This window comes from Cibotium barometz, chromosome 9, assembly GCF_041138505.1.
Source record: "Cibotium barometz isolate CiBa-2024 chromosome 9, ASM4113850v1, whole genome shotgun sequence".
In the NCBI taxonomy this organism is placed as follows: domain Eukaryota; kingdom Viridiplantae; phylum Streptophyta; class Polypodiopsida; order Cyatheales; family Cibotiaceae; genus Cibotium; species Cibotium barometz.
In genome coordinates, this window is record NC_141054.1 from 29,584,989 (window position 1) to 29,606,016 (window position 21,028).

The window sequence follows — 21,028 nt, forward strand, 5'->3', positions numbered from 1 at the left end:
ACTACGAGATAGTGACATGGCAGCACTATGAGTATGTGACACATCATCTCCTCCAGAGTGGTGGACAGTCCAGGAAGTTGTAGCGCGTGGACAAACATACACCATATTATCATTTTATAGTAACATTTAGGGAGAAAATATACCCCTACATACGGCACACTCATTGTGCCAAGTGGCAGGATGGTCAGTGCGCCGAGCATTCTTGGTGGAGTTTTAGTCAATTTTGTAGAGAACTACACATTCACACCTTTTTAGGAATATTATATAATTGATTTTGGTGACCTAATCACCTCTCTCCCTAACCTCACTAGGTTGCTATTATGGTCCACATTATCGGCACACACATGCACATGTAGATGGGGTAGAGGTCACCCCTGAGACATCAGCAATGATCACTCACATGATGCACATTTTGTGCAACACTATTTCCATCTTTGTGATGATTTTTTACAAGATCACAAGGTCACATGGTGACAGTGATGGGTTTAGTCAGATGGCTTTTTAGCATCCTTTGATTATATGATAAAAGGATTATATGATAAAAGAAAAAAATGCATATTACAACACCAATGTGTCAAAAACATTCCACAATGTTTGTTAGCTAGCAAGACATAAAAATTTCTATTTCCTATTACCAAAGTTGTGTTAAGAAACCATAGTAGACAACATTGTATATGGATTACATGTATATGTTTATTGTAAGATCACATCATGTTACTTCCTCCTACGATAGAAGATTACAACTAACCAATGAAGAAGATATCTAGGTAAAGTTTCTTATTAACCAAACATTGTTAGATTATTTTCAATATTGCAAGCTCTATATAGATCAATACTATTACTAAACATAGGTGAAGTATAGTCTCTTAACACCCAGCCACACCTATCTTGTAGTAGTATTAATTAATTTTGGTATCATATTACAAGAAAACTCTCCTCATATTCAATGAGTTAATTTTGGATGCAAGGATAAGAAAGTTTACTCAATAACCCTAAAGATGTTATAATACATAACACTAGAGAAGATAAAATTTTCATCTATCTAATTCCAAAACAATGACCCATAAAATTTTTAAAAAAAAAGAAAATACCTTTATAACCACTTGAACCTTTATGGTTAACTTGCACATGGTGGAGGCAAGGTCAAGCGATAAGGGTAATGGGGAGTACATGATAAAAATTCCATGCAACATATGAAAATATTCAAACCTGATGAAGCTAAAGTTACCTCCCCTCTTTCCCTTTATATACATTGACCCCATGCAAATACTTTGAATGTATTCAGAAAAATTGTGTCTCCCTATTTAAAGAACAAACCCCTCACATGCTTGTATTTGATAGTCCACATGACCTTGTGTGGTTAGTGTATGCAGCATCCTTGGATTCATTGAATTATATGTGGATTTTTAGGTTACTCACTAAGACACACTATGGGGTGATTGCTCCAACTTGTGTTGTGTGAGGAAAATATAGGGCAATAAATAGGGTAGTGAGGTTGTTACCAAAAAAAACCACGAGATGGCTACCACTCATATTAGGAAGTGATTTGGATGTTTCTAACCTTTTTCCTGTCTATATAACATTATTTGGTGGTGCTCACCTTGGTGGGAAGACCACCTAAGTCACAATGAAATTTATTGGGATGTTTATTGAAAGTCCATTATGAAATAGTTATTTTCTGGATTACTACTAGCATGACTTGAAGAAGCAATGGGAGTGCTTTGCATAGAAATTAGGTGACTCGAAGAAGAAATGGGAGTACAAGTCCATCATGAAATAGTTCTTTTTTGTGGATTACTACTAACATGGGAGTGCTTTGCATAGAAATAAGGTGACTTGAAGAAGAAATGGGAGTGCAAGTCCATCATGAAATAGTTCTTTTTTGTGGATTACTATTAACATGACTTGAAGAAAACTTGAAGAAGGAATGGGAGTGCCTTGCACACAACAAAGGTGACTTGATACCTCCTAAATTGACTTGAAGAAGCAATGGGGATGTATTACATAGAGATAAGGTGAAGTGATAAACCAACTACTTTGCTTGTTTGTTGTTTATGCTTGGCAAGGACTCTTTAGCATTTAGACGAAGTAATGATCTGTGCATGGTTTAATGCATGCGTATATTGGTACACATAATCCTCATCATCTATCCAATGTTGTTTGTCTTAGTAGTACAACACCTAAGATGTGGGAAAGTTCTAAGTCTAAGCTCAACAAGAGACTCAGCATAAGAGAAGAGATAAGGGTGGGTAGTCCATTAGGGGGGAGCCTTGGTGAATATTTTAGAAGGATACACTTCTTATCTCTAGGTGAAGCACAAAGAAGGTTACAAGCAAAGAATCTTATTCTATTAAGTCAACAAACAATCAAAGGGATACAAGAACAAGTTAATGAGCTACCTACTGAGATAAAAGCATTGGAAGGAGAACATATTGTCATGGAGAAAAAAATTGGAGTACTTGAAACTGATAAAGTTAAGCTATGTAACAACACTTTCATTGTAAAGAGAATGGCTTGAAATCTTAAAAAACATGCAAATATAAAGAATATGCCCATGGGATTTAGAGAAAGAAAAAGGAATAAGTGCTGCACTTATTGGACTTGTGGGTTGAATGTAGTGGTGTAAAAAAAAGAAGACAGAGAGCCACAAGGTGTGAGTTACTTCTCTAATTTCATTTTTTTAAGTCTCATTGAATGTCTATATGTTTACTCAAACTTTCTCTTTTTATTTGTTTTGCAAAAAATTTATTGGTCAAACGATGGGATGATACAGTATTGGAACAAAGTAAACAAGAACTAGTCTCTTGAAGCACGTTCATAAAAATGCAAATATCATCAAGATGTTGGATAATCCCAATAACAGATGTTTACATGAAATGCTACACAATAGGTTTGCTCGGAAACTAAAGGATCTTGTTAGTCCATTAAGAAATATTGTGTACATGTGATAGTGGAATCTACCATAGGGAATATGAAGCAATGTATAGAATCTTGACATGCACACAGGGGAGAGGGGTTAATGAGACTTGTTTCCGAATCCTTAAAGGACTTAATGAGACTTGTTGCTAACTCCTTTACAGTGTTAGCATGGCTAGACAATGCGTGAATTTTGATGTAGGTACCATGTGTGGTTTATAACTATGAAGATTCTGATGTAACTTCCTTTCATTACACTGAGTTTAATAACCTTTACTTAGACTTGGTTACTATTCAATAGGAAATGATTAACTATTATGGATTGACATGGGATGAATGCAATGGGACAGTTGTATTTGTCATCATCAAGTTGGATAAGTGGTGAAGGGTCACAAGCTAGAGAGGGTAAAATTGCCATTGATGAATAGGACACTAAAAGGTAAAGAGATGTCTGGTAGATGAACTTTTGACACCATTGGATCCTAAACAAGATGAGTTACTACAAGAGATTGATGATGGAACTATATCAAGTAATGTATCAAAGAAAAAAGAAGGAAGAAAATGAATATTTTGGTGTGCAATTCGAGAAAATATTTGGTGGCTAGCTACACTTGAGGTGCCAACAATATCACACGATATAATACTCAAATGGTATTTTAAAAGGAATTTCAAATGTGATTAAACAACAATCTATAGGGATGAATCTAGAGGTAGATGGCGTCGGCACATTTAGTGTTAAGTGGCACTTGTTGGCAGGTGAGGTCTGAAGATACTGAAGTGCATGCATGGATGTAAACATGGGGGCAAACTCAAAATTCACATGCCTATTCTATTGCCACACTCCAATTGAAAATGAGAAAGAAATTGATGCAAAGAAAAAGGAGAAGAAAGGAAGGAATGTCTCTACATTGTAAGCAGCTCTAGTAAGGGGTGCACGTTCATGTAGGCAGCACACAAGTACATACCTAGCTCAGAAACCTCATCCACAACCATGAGCTCAAGCCCTGATAAACCAACAATATCTTAACCTTCTCAAGGAGATGAGTTTCTTGTACACAAGATCCTGAATCCCGTTGAGGCCAACACCAACGTAATCAATACACTAACTAGAATCCCTTTAGTCAACCCCATCCCCATTAGCACAGTAACTTCCAACCCTAACACCCTCGACTCGCTTAACCTTGCAACTTTCCACCCTAAACCTATCATTCCTCACCTTGATCCAGAATTCATTGAGATAGAGGTGGCTATGTCTAATATAGTGATTACCCAGCTTACATGCATGCAAATCATTCTATCACTAAAACCTAGAGGGAACCACTCAAAGCCTCAAGGATTGTACTTCCAATGATCCCACCCAACACTGAAGATAATTTTCAAGGGCTTCCTTCTATCCAGAACCTAGAGGACATAGAGGAGACAAGGGGTGAACATCAAGGAGACATCGAAGGGGACAAGTGGTGAATAGCCAAAGCCAGAGAGTGAAGATGATGCAAGCAAAAAGAGACTGACAAAGGACGAGCATGAAGCTAGAAGAGAGCAAGGAAGAGGGCAAAGAAAGAACAAAAGATGTTAGAAGTAATAGCATGCCAAGCGGCAAAGATAGCAACCAATCCACTAAGTAGAGGAAGCAACAACCCACCAAGGAGAGGAAGAAGCAACCCACCAGGAGGAAGAAGAAGAGCAGAGGCAAAAGGAGGAGAGGATGCTAGGGAAGCCTAGCAAGTGAGGCATAGGAAATTTCAGAAGGCCAATGAACCAAGGCCACCCCCACCACCAATAATTCCACAAAGATAGAGAAGGTAAAGATTCCCTAGGGCTAAAGCTCTCCAGGAGATTCAAAAATATCAAAAGAGCACAAATTTATTGATGTTGATAAAGGCATGTTTTACCAGATTTGTGAAGGAGGTCATGAACAATGTTGGCTTCAAAGATCAGAGAGTCCAAGCAGTTGGAGTTATGGCTCTACAGGAGGCCTCTGAAAGAAGAGATTTTGGTTGGGCTATTTGAGGACTCCATCTTGTGCCACATACATGCCAAAAGCGGGTCACTCCAATGCCTAAGGACCTATAGCTAGCTAGGTGGCCTACGAGCTGACAAGTCTTTAAATCTGAGTTATATGTAATTTTTTCTCTTTCTAGTTGTAATACAAATATTGTCCATGCTTAGTGACATTTGTGATCGCTTTTTCTAATGGAAAAAGTAATATTTTTGTTCTCAAATCTTGTCCAAAATTATCTCCCACTTTACATTTTCTTGAAGGTCTATGAGTGAAGGAAAAATCAATATTTTTGTTGTCGTATCTTGTCCATTATTGTTGGCCCATGGATGTAATATTGCCTACATATAGAATCGATGCATGTACGCAATCCATCCCATGTATGCAATCTTGCCTACATATAGAATCTCGACGTATGTACTAGTTAGGTTGCGCATATTTTTAAAATGTACTTTTTTTAAATGGGAATGTCCAACATATTCCACGCCAAAAGCAATTGGCCTACCATCTTGGAATAATGATGCTCCAATAGCATAATCATTTAGCATCCATTTTAACCACAAAATATTTACTTGGATCCACAATTTGAAGCATAGGACTTGTGGCCTCATGTTTTAACTCGTGAAACATTTTTCCATTCCACATGCTTGTCCTTATTGTGCTTGCCTTTCTCCACCCCTTTACAAAGATTCGATAGAGTTAAAGGAAAATTTGCATAATTCTAGATAAATGACTGGAAGAATTCCACAAATCCTAAAAAATATTTGACCTAGGTGATGGTCCTTCATATTGACCACACTTTCTCATAATCAAGTAGTGGACTTCGTTAATGGTGATAATGTATCCCAAGTATGTCAGCATTTACTCACACTTGCTCTAAAACTTCTTTCCTAAGAATATCTAACACAATTCTCAGATGTCGTGAGCATGTGCCTCAAGGGTCCTCCTACTACACACAAGGATGATCATCCTCCAATATCCTAATCTAATGGTCCTCAGATCTCTCTTCGTGGAGTATCTCACTCCACAAATCCGATCAATAAGGCCATCCATCCTTGGCAAGGATGTTTATTCTTAATAGTGAATTTGTTAGGACCCTTGTAATCCACACATTCTTTTTATATCATCCTTCTTGTCTACTACAAGAACTAGAGTTCCCCATGGTGAGTCCCCATGGTGGCTCCCCACACACATTTTTTTGGTCTTATCCTTCTTGTCCACTACAAGAATTAGTGCTCCCCATGGCGACCCCCCATGGTAAATTTTGCTAGGCCTCACATGCCTCATCCGAAGGTACTTTTGAAGCTCTTTAGCAACTTCATCCTTCTCTGATTCACTCAACCTACTATAAGGCTACCTAAACACCGGCATGCCCTAGGTACAAGCTCAATCCTATGGTCTACACCACCCCTTGTAAGTAGTAAACTAAATGGCTTAACACATAATTTGATGAGAGGGTTGTCCCTTAGGAGTATCCATGCTCAACACCCTTCATGCCAGCCATATCCATCAAACAACTATCATGCTAGTCTCCAACAACCAACCTACCAAGAAGAATTGAATCACTCATTGCTCTCTTCCCAAGGGCTAAATTCATAGCTCTAGGAGTTAATGCTCACATAGCATCAACTCCCAAATCCCATGTGCTGATTTCATAGCATTAAAAACCATATGATTTTCACACATAACTATTGCACATTTATGCGCATTAACAAAGCATAAAACCATATGATTTTTTCGCATAACTACTGCACATTAGACATGCACAAAAATATTCAGCATAATCCAAGATAAATAAATTTATCTGGTATTGTAAATCACTCATCTCCATTATATTAACTCATTAATTAAAACATCCAATTATGCAAGAGAATTACCTACTTTCAGCCCATCACGAGAGTGAATTAATTATTTTCATTGGGTTTACGTACAAAAATTAGATGGTTTGTATGTCGAATAAGAAATGGATAAAATCTGCTAGATTTGGATTATAAAATTTGATTTATTATGGTTCATATGGTTTCTCTCTATGTAGGTGAGATGTAGATATGAACTTTTGTGAGAAAGGGTTAGGTTTAATTAAATATTTTGAGAGACTTGTATGGGTTTGGAAATGCAAGTTTTAGCTCTACAGGCTAATTCCCCACAAGATCCAAGAAAAAATGAGTAAAATGATTTTTTTGAAAATGATATTTTAGACAAAAACTTTAAACTATCCCCTTCTAAAGGGAGGCTTGATAACTCACTTGAAATCAAGCATAATGTAAGATCTACACGAAGGAATTTACACATACTTGAGAGGATTAGCATTAAAAACACACATATGGTGCACCTTGAGAAAGACTAATGAAACAATACGAAACAGTAATCAAAGAGTTAAACATAGTTCAAAACACTTGAGAACAAGCATAATGGAGCTTGACACATGGTATGCCCAAAGTAAACACATAGCTTAACACAAGATATCCACAAAGTAAACGCATAGCTTTATTGGCACAATTTAAGATGCATAATACAAAGGTGGGAGTGTGAACAAGCATAATAGAGCTTGACACAAGGTATCCACAAAGTAAACATACAGCTCTATTAGCATAAAGATGCATAATACAAAGGTGGGACTGTGAGCACTTAAATATGCCTCCAAAAGTATAACCCTACTCTCCATGATTCCCTCCACCCAAAAGTATAGCCCTACTCTCCATGATTCCCTCCACCCAAAAGTATAGCCCTACTCTCCATGATTCTCTCCACCTCCCTTCATTATCTCCACCTCCGTCCATCAATGGATGTGTGGCTTGATTCTAGGAGATACCACCTACACTTTCACCAAGATGACTTTGATTATTACAAAGGGTTTTTGACCTTAGACTCACATAGACTAAGGTTCACATAGACTAATGTGTCCCACACATGGATACACACTAACACATGGATGTTAGATCATATAGACCTTTCAACACCCTCTCTTGATCTAAGCATCCATACCTTATGAGGGTATGCTTGATCAAGGACTCACATCGAATAAGAATTCCCATTAGCTATAAATGATTACATTACAAAAGTGTTGTATAGTACGGACGACACCATAAGTCTTCCTTCACATATACTAGGGATGTGAGAGAGGTAGGGAGTACAACACAAAAGATACAACAATTGCTTTCGCAAAGGGTACCAAGTGAAAAGATTTTGCTACAATTGAAGTCGACACTTTTCCCAGGCGTATTATTTCCTGTAGTAGATCATATACACCAAGTCGATGAGGACCACCACCAAGGAGCACCAAGGCCACCACATGTAGAATAGCATACTGCCACTCATGCCATGTTGATGAAGTCATCACATAGAACTTAAGGATGAGCACGTTACCACGCATGTCATCTCAAGTAAGAAACCACCAAAAATGTAAAATGTCACCACAAGAGATCACCAAGAGTAATCATCACATCGAAATGGGAATGTTTCATGACTCACATATCCATAAAATGATGATATGTCTTCAAAGGACATGTAGCTACTCATGCTAATGAAGAGCCAATAAGTTTTGTACCACAAGGGTGTATGTTCTAATAGTGCGTATAGGAAAGGATCCACAAAATGTCTTCGCAAAGGTTTGATGATGATGACTAGTGTAACTTCATCTCACACATAAGATGGACAAGGTCACCATGGAACTCTTACAAGGCAAACATCACCAAGAATAAATGCCCCAAATCACAAAGGTTTTGACCGTACACAAAGGGGAATTCCTTTATAGATGAGGACCTTCGAAGGCAGCTTGACGTTAATCATGAAAGCTTTAACTCACACAAGGTTTTAATCACTCAAAAGGTACACGCATAGGTTACTAATCTTTCACACACAAAGTATGAAGAACCCTTCATACTCTTAGGGTGTTACAGAGTTTTGTTTTAAAAAATTAAACACTCTAGATTTTTAACTTTCCTATTTTTAAGGAGAATATAGGTGTGGAAATGCCTTCACAAGGGACTCCACCTTTTGTTGTGCCAGGGAATGCACAAAATTTGCTGCAGATTTACGCGAAAATCACAGTAATAGATATGTGTCCTGGTGCAAATAGAGAAACCTTATTCACCTTGTAGCTCACCGCTCACAGAGGGCTCTCACACACACGAGTTGAGCTTGCAGTGTTGAGTTCATTCTCAGCTCATGTATTTGGTTCTGATCTGGGTAATGCTCAAAGCTCTACTAAGGACTTGAACTCCTATTGGAACTTCTGCTCCATATGTATATACATATACATATATATAGACATACATTTACATGTCATTTGCGTGTATGTATGTACGTGTATACATACATACATATATGCATGTGTTTGTGTACATGTACATAAATACATATGTATGCACATACATACATACACATATGTTTGCATGTATGTATGTATGTATGTGTATACATACATACATATATGCATGTGTTTGTGTACATGTACGTAAATACGTATGTATGCACATACATACATACACATACACACACATGCACACACACATATATATGCATGCATGCACATACATTCATATATATATATACATGTGTCCACACACACTCTGTGTGTGTATACATATACAAATACATGGGAGTTATTGCGAGTAACCGTTGGAGGAAATGAGAAACATGAATCCATTTTCCCACACAAAATGTCAAAATAAGATTGGACCCACATTTTACACAAACCCTTTAATCAAGGTGTTCCTTTTTCATGTTGTGACATTTAGCCCATTCATGGCACACTTATACTATTGCTAGGTCTCATAGACCCTATGACTCTTTCACGCGTGCACATATTTACGTATGCACATAGGTATGTATGTGTCGATCCATTTAGGTGTTTTTTTCATATTTTAACTTTTAGGCCAATCATGGCACACTTGTACTATTGATAGGTCTCCTAGATCCTTTGGCCCTTGGGTCTTTCGTACACACACAAAAACACAACTTACAAAGCCAAATTGAGAAGCAAATATACCTAATAAAAGCATCATCATTTGTAAAAGAAAATAAGCCTAGTTTTTTTTTGTGTGCACGTGTGTGCGTGCATGCGCGGGCACACGCTGTACAATTTACTATTTAATATAAAGAGTGGTTTCACACAAAAAAGAGAGTGTGTGTGTGTGTGTGGAGTGAGAGAGAGAGAGAGAGAGAGAGAGAGAGAGAGAGAGAGAGAGAGAAGGGGGGAAAAGGGGGGTTTTTTAACATTTGAGAAATACCAAAAAGAGCGACGAGACCAAAACTTGAGTCAATCATGCCAGCATCTCAAAAAGGGGAGGTGGAAGTGTCTACTGCACCCCCATATAATAGTGTAAATATAACATTGCATAAATCTACATCCCAAATGGGCCTATCCAAAAACAATGCCTAAAGGTCCTAAGGGTTTTGATTTCTCTTAAACATGTCTAAAATTTGCAATTGTAATTGCTATGTGAATCGCACTCATGGGCAATGTGCTAAAGTATGTTGTGAACTGGTTTAACAACGGGAGGCGAGTGGTCCTGATGCACGATCTGATGTGAGACTAGAGCTATGAATAAACATGGTTGGGATGCCTCTTGAGTATGTTTGAATAAGGTCTTTATCGTCCTCAGTCTGCTTACAAGGTCGGAGTCAAGCACACGTGGAGATATTGCGTGCCAATATGATCCCCTGGGAAAGCACCCAAAAATGGAATGATCACTTTTTTTTGGAATACACACTGTTTTTTCACTCCTTCGTGGAGTGAGAGGGAGAGAGGTGGGCCAAACAAACTTGCATCCGGGAGGAGAAAGGGCACTGCCTTATCCACTAGGCTACTGTCCCCACCCCCAAAGGAATGAGCACTCGTTGCCCCTATATATGTCCTCCTACTAGCCTAACGTGTATGAACTCAAGACGAGTATAGGCTCTTGTTTTGTGGCAAAAAGCCTGTGATATGATGCTACATGTGTTTTTAGCCAAGTGCCAATCACACAACATAAGTGTGTCTAAAGTGCATGATCTCTAGAACAAAGGTAGCAATGCATCATTATTTTGAGAAGCAATGAGTAGACACAAGTTTTGAAACCCTACTCTGGTGGTACCTTTCACAAATCTTATAGTTTGTATGCTTTTGTCTCCACCTCTTGCATTTTGCATAATGTGCAAAGTCTCAAATCACAATAATGTCCTATGGCCTCCACCTCTCATCCAATATCAATGCGGAATACAACGCGAGAGAGAGAGAGAGAGTGTGTCGTAACCTCTACTAAAGACAAAAGGGTCTACAAAAGGTAGTAAATATGATCCATGTATAAACTCCAAGCCATTGAACATGGAAAGGAAAAAACCATGGGTGGCTAAAGAAACAATGCCCACATATTACATGAACCCAATATGTACAATGAAACAGGCCGATACTAGCATGTGCCACTTTCTACGGCTCTCTCTCCACCTCTTGTGTCAGTGCCACTATATGGCGCTAGAGGACGTTTGAATCTGAAGTTGACAAAAAGGAGGGCCTAAATATATGGGGACGAGTGTCTAAGACCAAATAGGAGCTTCAGTACCCACTACCAAATAGGACCCCTAGAAACAAAAAGATTGTCCACCTAAGGGAGACTTATGTGATGAGCACACTGTCCATCATACCAAATATATTTTAAAGAGCTGTTTTAGTTTCTTCATTCTTGTGCTAACCATATTGAACCAATAATCTAGTCCATGTGAAGTCCCTTAAAAATACTATAATTGAAGAGAATTGGAACAATAATATCCAAGTGTGAGATGCAGCAGAAACATAAATAGCCAGGTGAAAAGTCAAACTACATTCTCAGAAGATTATACACAAGAAGATTATAAACAGATAGCATCATCTTAACATAAAAATACTAAAAGCTATATGGCTTCCTTTGATAAAAGAACTCCCCTGTGGGTACTGGAACGGGCATGAGAGCAAGCCAAACAGCAGTATCAGCACCCTTTTCTGGTGACAAGTAGCCTTGATGATTGTTCATGTCTGTCTTAACATAGCCTGGATGCATGCAATTGACATATATATTGTGACCTGGAGGTTGGTTCTGCAAGGTTTTTGCGACTACGCGTGTGTAGGCATTCACAGCTAGTTTAGACACACAATAAGCTGCATATCCTCCTGAAGGCCAACCCTTGGCCTTAGTATTTCCCTCTTGAACATCTTGTAAAAAACGATTTACGAATGCATCCACTTTCTCCTCTGTAAGATTAGCTGGATTCTCCATTTCCTGCCTTAAGGATGAGCTTACAACCTGAGCAAAGTAGAATAAAGGGTTTGACTCTCTCTCTCTCTCTCTCTCTCTCTCTCTCTCTCCCCCCCCCCACTGAGGGTGGAATTGGAAAGTCTTTTGATAGTCATAGACTCACCTATGCTAGATATTCTGGATGGATGCGGATGATGAGCCCTCCGTTTCTTCTACCAACTTCGAGAAGTATCCTCCACATTCATTTTCACATTACTCACATGCTCACCATTGTGCACACCATACTCAGTTAAGACATACAGCTAGTCTACTTTTTGTATGAGTGTTGTTAGTCTTTTCCATGGCCCAGTACCACATGGAACTCTCGTACCACTTTCAGTCTCATAGACCCATTGGGTCTTTTGAAGACGTTTAATATAACTTTCTAACTGCCCCAGCCCCACTTTCTTCTCCTTCCTGCCATCTCCACAACCTGGCATCAACAACACAAACCACACCACAAACATGCAAAATAGGGAGACTCCGGAAAACTGTCACCATGTGGTCTTGACACCATGGCCTCTAACTAGTGTTCGGTGAGACTCGACGACCATGTTTTGGCAGACTTCAGCCCAAAAGCCAAGCTTTAGCACTTGGACAAATTTTAGAGCATTGAAGGTTCACACTCATTAATAAATGAGTGTGAACATCTTCATCATGGGCACCAGGCATTTGAGCAGGTTCAAACATCCTCTACCATTAATGAGCCATGAAGCCTCTTCAATGGCTTGCATGCGGCGCCCAGACACATTTTAAGTGCGGGCACCATTGGTGGGCTGCCCACGCATTTGGCAAAAGTTCCCCTGCATGGTCACCTGCTCCACATACCATCTTTCAGCTGTACCTCCTACACACCTGCACATAGTACGGCCAAATCAGGAGCATTCCCACTTGTTGTACGACTATACAGCCCCTGCTACAGCTGTATGACCACCTGTCCAGAGCCTAAGGTAAATCATCACCTGTCTCCACACGCGAGAGTTCTTTGACACAAAGGTCACTTGCATTGCCTTTGACCACATCTCCACTATACATCAGATAATTAAGAGCTATCTCTCAAGGGTTCACACCCAATTCCCTAGCCATAGAGTCCATAGTGTGTGCAACCATAGACTCAGCCTTTGTGGCCTCCATAAGCTTATGAACCTGCGGGTTTTCATAAAGCACCTTCGGTTCTTCCTCCTTGGCATACAGCTGCCTCTTTATGTGTTTCATCTCGGCCTTGAACACATTTGGGTCATCTTCATGCATCTCATGTTTGCCTTGAGAGTGCTGTCCCACACGTGTCTACTTCTCCACATAACCTTCATGCGTACGCCTGTTACCCAAAACATTAGAAGCATGTGTACCACTTGGCTGTGGCCATGTGTGTTGGCGTTGGATTTCCTCGCCTTCCTCTCCTACGCTGCCACGTGGCACAGCCATTATCCCACATTGTGGGTTCCAGTCTTCATGGCCCTTCTATAAGGGGCATTCCGGCCCATGGTCTCCCTCATCCCCCACTTATAGTGGATAACCGGGATTTGGGGGTGGGGAGACCCTTCGGCCAGGCTACACCTTCCATCCGTCCTCTTCCGCACTGTAGGTCAGCTCTCCGCGTTTCTTTTATGTTATCCAAGCCTGTTCCGCTCTTGGGCTCCTTCTTGGCATCGTTTTCGGCACTCTTGCTCAGCTTCGTTCGGGTGTCTCATTCTGGGGGGTGTTGGCGTTGGATTTCATCGCCTTCCTCTCCTACGCTGCCATGTGGCAACCATTATCCCACATTGTGGGTTCTGGTCTTCACGGCCCTTCTATAAGGGGCATTCCGCCCCGTGGTCTCCCTCATCCCCCACTCTATGATAACCAAGATTTGGGGGTGGGGAGACCCTTCGGCAAGGCTAGGCCGTTGCCCACTCTATGCATGGCTGTCCATAGTGTATGACGGCTGTTCACACAAAGCCCTATGACGGCTGTTCACACAAAGCCCGATGCCCAAACAATCATTTCCCCACTCAGAAGAGGGAAACAACTATGCTTTGATATCACTTAATAACACCGGTTAGGTGTGAATGTTCTTGGGCACCATCTCGTGCACTGTTAACAAGCTCGTCAACTCTAAATAGGAATTAGCAACAATGCAACATATAATTGAAAGTGCACAACACTGCACAAGATAACACTACAAAGATAAAGACTACACAGTACACCACCACTGGGCCCCCTCTTTCAATATATTGTTGTATATTATTGGAGTATTTAATCTATGTACAAGGCTTTCCATCCAGATATTCCACGCAATGTAAATAATGAATACATGATACCCAAACAAGTATGTGTTAGTGTAGACTGTCAATGCCGGCCTCATGTCAAAGTGACCTGACCACTAGCCTCTACACCTGGAGCTAAGTGAATGCGTAATTGTCGTTCAGACCACGCACGTGTTGGTCATGGACCACTCCCGGCTAGTTCAGGTGTGAACACAGCTTACTCACGGCCCTGTGACGAGACAGGTTTTTTCCCCGTGTGAACACACACTTATGTGTGTTGGGCACTTTGCCCTAGGCTACTTTATGTACTCACATTGTACTTTCATTATTATTATTGAGTACATCTTTTCCAGCACTCTTGAGCTTCACTCGTTTTCTCTCTCTTGCAACTGTGTGTGTGTCTCTGTGTGCAAGCTTCAAAGCGTTAGGGTTAGGGTTTCTAAGCATCAAGGTTAGGGTTTCTGAGCATTAGGGTTAGGGTTTCTCCCTGCTTCCGCTCAAATTTGCCGCCCTCTGCATCCCTGCGCCGCCTGTATCGTACGGTGCCGCCTGTCTGCACTTCGCCGCCTCAGATTTGCTGCCGCCCTACGTCGTCCAGCTCGTACTGCACTGCCCGTACTGTGCCTCCGACTGTTGCTGCCCCATACACTATGCGTTGTGCCGACTGTACTTGCCCAACCGCCTTACACGTGTTGTACCCGCCGACTGTACTACTATACTTGCCCGATTGAAGCTGCTCCAAAACATTGGTATTTCTGTAAAAAAAATTTCAAATACTCAAAAATTGCTAAATACACTGCATTAATTTTGGGGCTTTTCACCATTGAGCTCAAAATTGCAACATTGGAATACATTGGCACTGATTTTGCTTGATTCGGTGCGTACTTACACTAGAAATTTAGGGATTTTGCAAAAATTGACACCATTTGCACGTCTTTTATAGACATTTGAAGGAGGCACCAAGTAACCTATGTGGGCATACATGATGAAACATGTACTTGTTGCAAAGAATTTGTGGGTTTATGTATCACGGGTTGATGTCAGACCTATTGCTCTTGCACGAGCAGCACGTACTTTAGGAACCATTGATGCAGGTGCTGATGTATCTTCAGGTGGTGCTACATCTTCTGCACCTTTGCCACCCACTCCAGAACAGCTCAGATGGGATGCCAAGGATGCTCAGGCACATGCTTTGATTTCCCTTTCATGCAAAAGCAGGTTATACTGCACATTCGTTCATGCACTACTTCTAAGGGTGCATGGGATGTACTTGCTTCTTTGTATCAGGTTCGCAATGAGGCTCGTGTTGCCTATCTTCGCAAGAAGATTGAGTCTGAGCATATGGATGAGGGTGATTCAATGGACAAGTTCCTTACCCGCATCAAGGATTTGCGAGAGCAACTCATCAACATTGATGAGGTCATTCCATATGGTTCACTTGTATCTACAGTGCTTCAGGGTTTGCCAGAATCCTATCAGGGTTTTGCTACTACTCTTCGTCTACTCATGAAGGGTAATCCAAACTTGTATACCTTTGATGAGTTGGTGACTCTCTTATTGCAGGAGGAGCAGTCTCGTTCGAAACAAAGGTAAATCTGGGGCTGCATCTAGTGGTAAACCAAAGGGCAAACCAGATGCCCATTCAGATTCTACCTCGTCTTAGGAGGGTGACACCAAAAAAAAGAAGAGATGCAACTATTGCAAAAAACCTGGCCATCTTATTGAGGAATGTAGGAAGCACATTGAGAGTGAAAAGAAAAAGAAGCAGCAAGGTTTGGCTGCTACTGTGGACACTAAAGAAGAGACTAACTTTCCTCATGAGGGATATGCATTAGTGGTTACATGCAGTTTGCCTGCTTCTTGTATGTCTATCTCAGCTAGAGATTGGTACTTTGACAGTGGTGCTTCTAAGCACATCACTTCTTGCAGAGATCTATTTGCCAATTTGCAGGATTCACCTCCAAGTGGCATAGTTATGTGTGCCAATGATGCCTCTTACTCCATTAAAGGCATTGGCAATGTGGAGCTAACAGCATGTAATGGGGATAGTTTTACTCTTTGTGACACTTTATATGTACCACGCATTACGAAGAATCTCATTTCTGTTTCAACCCTTGCATTATCCGGGTTTAAGGTTCAGTTTTCTGGCCATTGTTGCTCAGTGTATGACAACAGAGATTCAGCTTCTCTTATGCTTTCTGGGACATTATGCAGTGGCTTGTATAAGCTCGATATGTATGACAGGAGTACTTATTCTCATGATGCTATGCTTGCATCCACCTCCCGTGTGTTGAGTCACACTCAGTTATGGTATGCTCGGTTTGGTCACTTGAATTTCCCATCTCTTGTACGCTTACAGAAGCAAGGTATGGTGCATGAGCTTCCTTCAAGCATGTATATGAGGGATGCATCCTTGGAAAGATGCACAAGAATTCCTTTCCTAAAGATGGTGCTATGAGGGCTGTCCGTTCATTACAGCTCATTCATAGTGATCTTTGGGTCCCCATGAGGGCTCCATCTTTTGGAGGACACTTGTACTTCATCACGTTCATTGATGACTACACTCGGTTTTGTTGGGTGTATGGTTTAAAAATGAAGTCAAGTGCCTTTGCAGCTTTCAGAGACTTCCGTCCCATGGCTGAAAATGCTTGTGGATACAAGCTTGTCACATTGCGTACGGATCGAGGGGGGGGGATATTTGTCAAATGAGTTCACAGCTTACATGCAGTTACATGGTATTTCTCATCGATGTACTATCCCCTATACTCCTCCACAAAATGGAGTTGCAGAGAGACGTAATCATACACTTATTGAGATGGCACGTTGCATGCTCAAGAGCAAGGATTTGCCCAGTAAGTTTTGGCTTGAGGTGGTTATGTGTGCCAATTATGTGCTTAACTGTTGCTCCATTAAAGCCAATTATGTGCTTAACTGTTGCCCCATTAAAGCCTTGAAATCTATGACTACCTATGAGGCATGGAATAGCACGATTCCAGTGGTGACTCATATGAGAGTCTTTGGGTGTTCGGCATATATGCATGTGCCCACACAACAAAGACACGAGCTTGATGCAAAGGCAATCAAATGCATTTTCATTGGTTATAGTACTGAGAGTAAGGGATACAGACTCTATGTGCCTAATACAGGCAAGATCATTGTGTCAAGAGCTGTTATCTTTGATGAATATGCATCTCGACCACTTGTCTCATGTACCAGACAGCCATCTATTGGGCCGGGAGATGTGTTTGATACTTTGTTGCCTTTATTCAATTCAAATGTGGACAATGTAGAGCTAGTTTCAGCTCATTTACAGCCACCTATGCCTGCTGAAAACCAGCAAGAGATGTTATCTTTGATGAATATGCATCTCAACCACTTGTCTCATGTACCAGACAGCCATCTATTGGGCCGGAAGATATGTTTGATACTTTGTTGCCTTTATTCAATTCAAATGTGGACAATGTAGGGCTAGTTTCAGCTCATTTACAGCCACCTATGCCTACTGAAAACCAGCAAAATCAACAGCTGAACTTGCCCCAAATTGATCCTGAAATGCCTCATATTGATCAGGATACCTTGGGTGATGCATTGGCAAAGGAAGATGCAGATACTAGGAAGTCAAAAACTATTCCTAGATGGTTGATTGACACTTTGCGTGATAGCAAACAGTCTACATGTATGCCAGGTCATACACGTGCTGCTTCTCGCCATGCATCTTTACATTATGTGGATATAGCTCTTGTTGCCACCGCTTGTAATGAGAAATGGGGTCTACATTTATGCCAAGTCATACACGTGCTGCTTCTCGCCATGCATCTTTACATTATGTGGATATAGCTCTTGTTGCCACCGCTCGTAATGAGGAACCCATTTCTCATGTTGATGCATTGGAGGTTGATAATTGGGTGGTAGCCATGCGTTCGGAGTTGGACTCCATAAGCCTGATGGTTCAGTTGATAGCCGTAAGGCTCGCTTGGTCGCCAAAGGGTATGCAAAACATGAGAGCATTGACTATGAGGAGACCTTTTCTCCCACTTCACGTATGACTACCATACATACTATTATTGCATTGGCTGCACACAAACAATGGCATGTCATGTCAAAACTGCCTTTTTGAATGGCGATTTGCAGAAGGAAGTTTATGTATCTCAACCTCCTGGCTTTGTTCAAAAAGGTGCAGAAAGTAAAGTATGCCGTTTACATAAAGCACTGTATGGTCTTAAACAGGCTCCTCGTGCTTGGTACAACAAAATTCATGCATACTTGACTGCTAAAGGGTTTCATAATAGTTTAGCTGAGAGTACACTTTATGTACACCACATTGGGAACAATGTTCTCATCCTTATTCTTTATGTGGATGACATGCTCGTCATCACTGGCCTTGAAGAGGGTGATATTTAAGCTTTTAAAGCTGATTTGCAGCATGCATTTGATGTCACAGACATGGGGCATTTACATTACAATTTGGGCCTGCAGTTTATACCTTTTGAGCGGGGTATCATGTTATCTCAGTGCGGATATGTTGAGCAGCTCCTTGAGCGTTTTCACATGACAGATTGTAAACCTGTTTCTACTCCTATGGAACAAGGTCTAAAACTGTCACTTGAGCATGTTGGTGAGCCTTTTGATGTTGCCACCTATCAGCAAGCTGTGGGATGCCTTATCTATTTATGCTCAACTCGTTTGGACATACAGTATGCTATTTCGCAGTTGAGCAGATTCATGCATTGTCCGAGCACTATGCATTGGCAAGCGTGTAAGCGTGTCTTTCGCTATCTTAAAGGCACTGCCAACTTTGACTTATTTTATGGCAGTTCTTCTACACTATGCTTGCTTGCATTTACAGACAGTGATTGGGCAGATTGCTATGACACGCGAGCGTCAACCAATGGTAACTATTTTCTTCTTGGTGACTCATGCATCTCATGGCTCAGTAAGAAGCAGCCTACAGTGGCCACTTCTAGCTGTGAAGCTGAATACAGGGCAGCCTTTACAGTTACTGTGGAATGTGTTTGGCTACGACGCCTTTTAGCCAATCTTGGTGTTGGAAAGCAGTCCCCTACCACCATTTACACTGACAATCAAAGTGCTTTGGCAGTTGCACGAAACCCAGTATTTCATGCACGCACAAAGCATATTGAGATTCACTATCATTATGTCAGGGAAAGGCTCCATGCAAGAGAGATTGACTTGATTTATGTGTCTACACATGCCAATACAGCAGATGGGTTTACAAAGCCTCTTTCGAGAGAAAAGTTTGAAGCTTTCCGCAAAGCTTTGAGCTTATAGCCTCTAACAAGGTAGTCTGCTACACCCTGTCTCCGTTCACACCATTCACTTGAGGGGGGTTTGTTGGTCATGACCACTCCCGGCTAGTTCAGGTGTGAACACAGCTTACTCACGGGCATTTTTTCCCTGTGACTGGACACAAGTTTTTCCCTGTGACTGGACACAGGTTTTTCCCTGTGTGAACACACTTATGTGTGTTGGGCACTTTGTCCTAGGCTACTTTATGTACTCACATTGCACTTTCATTATTATTAGTGAGTACATCTTTTCCAGCATCTTGAGCTTCACTCGTTTTCTCTCTCTTGCAGCTCTGTGTGTGTGTGTGTGTGTGTCTGTGTGCAGGCTTCTTCCCCCATACCCAACAGCACGAACATGCGCTCTCGTACTAGAGCCTGGTTTACTCAACTCGTAGAGATTATGGTACAAGTCTTCGGGTATGGGTACACAAACATGAACCCATACAGCACCAAGTACACGAACAGGCACTCGACAAAGAACTAGAACTCAACGGGTGAATGGGTGTCGATGCAAGCACTCAAACAGGTACATGGGTGTCGATGCAAGTACTCAAACAGGTACACAAGTGGAGATGTAAGTAACAGGTTCTCAAGTAGGTGTAGATGCAGTAGGTATAGTGTCACATGCGGAAGCTCTGCGAGTCTTCTTTCATCCCTAAACACCATCCAGAAACATGCTTGATGCAAAATGCATATAGAAGATAGAGAAGAGAGAGAGAGATAGCTGAGTGTTCAGCATATTCATAATGTACAAAAAGGTGTACAAGTCTTGCAGCCATAGGCTGCCTCTTCAAAAGGTGTACTTCACCTAGTCTAATCCTACATCTCGGACTCAGCCCATGGAAGGACTGAATAATCAAAACAATGAGCAACAAATGCCTTAAATAGGCTTTGGAAGTCCAAGTGGACTGGCCGACCTGCTGTCGGTCAAGTCTTGGACAAATTCATGCTAATTTGCTGCAGCCAACTAGTCTTAATCCTTTTCATGCGCTGGCCAACAGCCTCATAAATTCTCCACTAGACTTTCCTTGCCCACACCAGCAATGTATGCTCCAAGTCTGGTTCTAGTTATCTGTTGCCCCTCAAGGATCAACCTACGCATGTCTTGCACATGACATCCCCCTCTACTAAACTTGATGATGGGATTCCAACTTCTATTCTTGGATGACTGTCCTCATCCCATTGTCCATTCCTAGAGTCCCAAACTTGTCATCCTTCCCTTCTTGGCAACCTTTTCATTGAAAACCCTGCTATGTTCTCCAATTCCACTCCAAATTTGATGAAAATTTGTGCATCTGTTCCATCCTGTCC

General features: G+C 41.1%; 1 protein-coding gene across 1 annotated transcript in view; it reads right to left on the reverse strand.

Annotated features, from left to right (window-relative positions):
- Positions 1 to 11,548: 11,548 nt before the first annotated feature.
- The window catches only part of LOC147635435 (short-chain dehydrogenase/reductase 2-like), a 34,334-nt gene continuing 24,854 nt past the window's right edge, over positions 11,549 to 21,028 (reverse strand). The window contains exon 4 of the mRNA XM_086802697.1: positions 11,549 to 12,174. Within this exon, the coding sequence (XP_086658823.1) occupies positions 11,779 to 12,174 (396 nt within the window). The 3' untranslated portion in view covers positions 11,549 to 11,778. The remainder of the gene's footprint in view (positions 12,175 to 21,028) is intronic.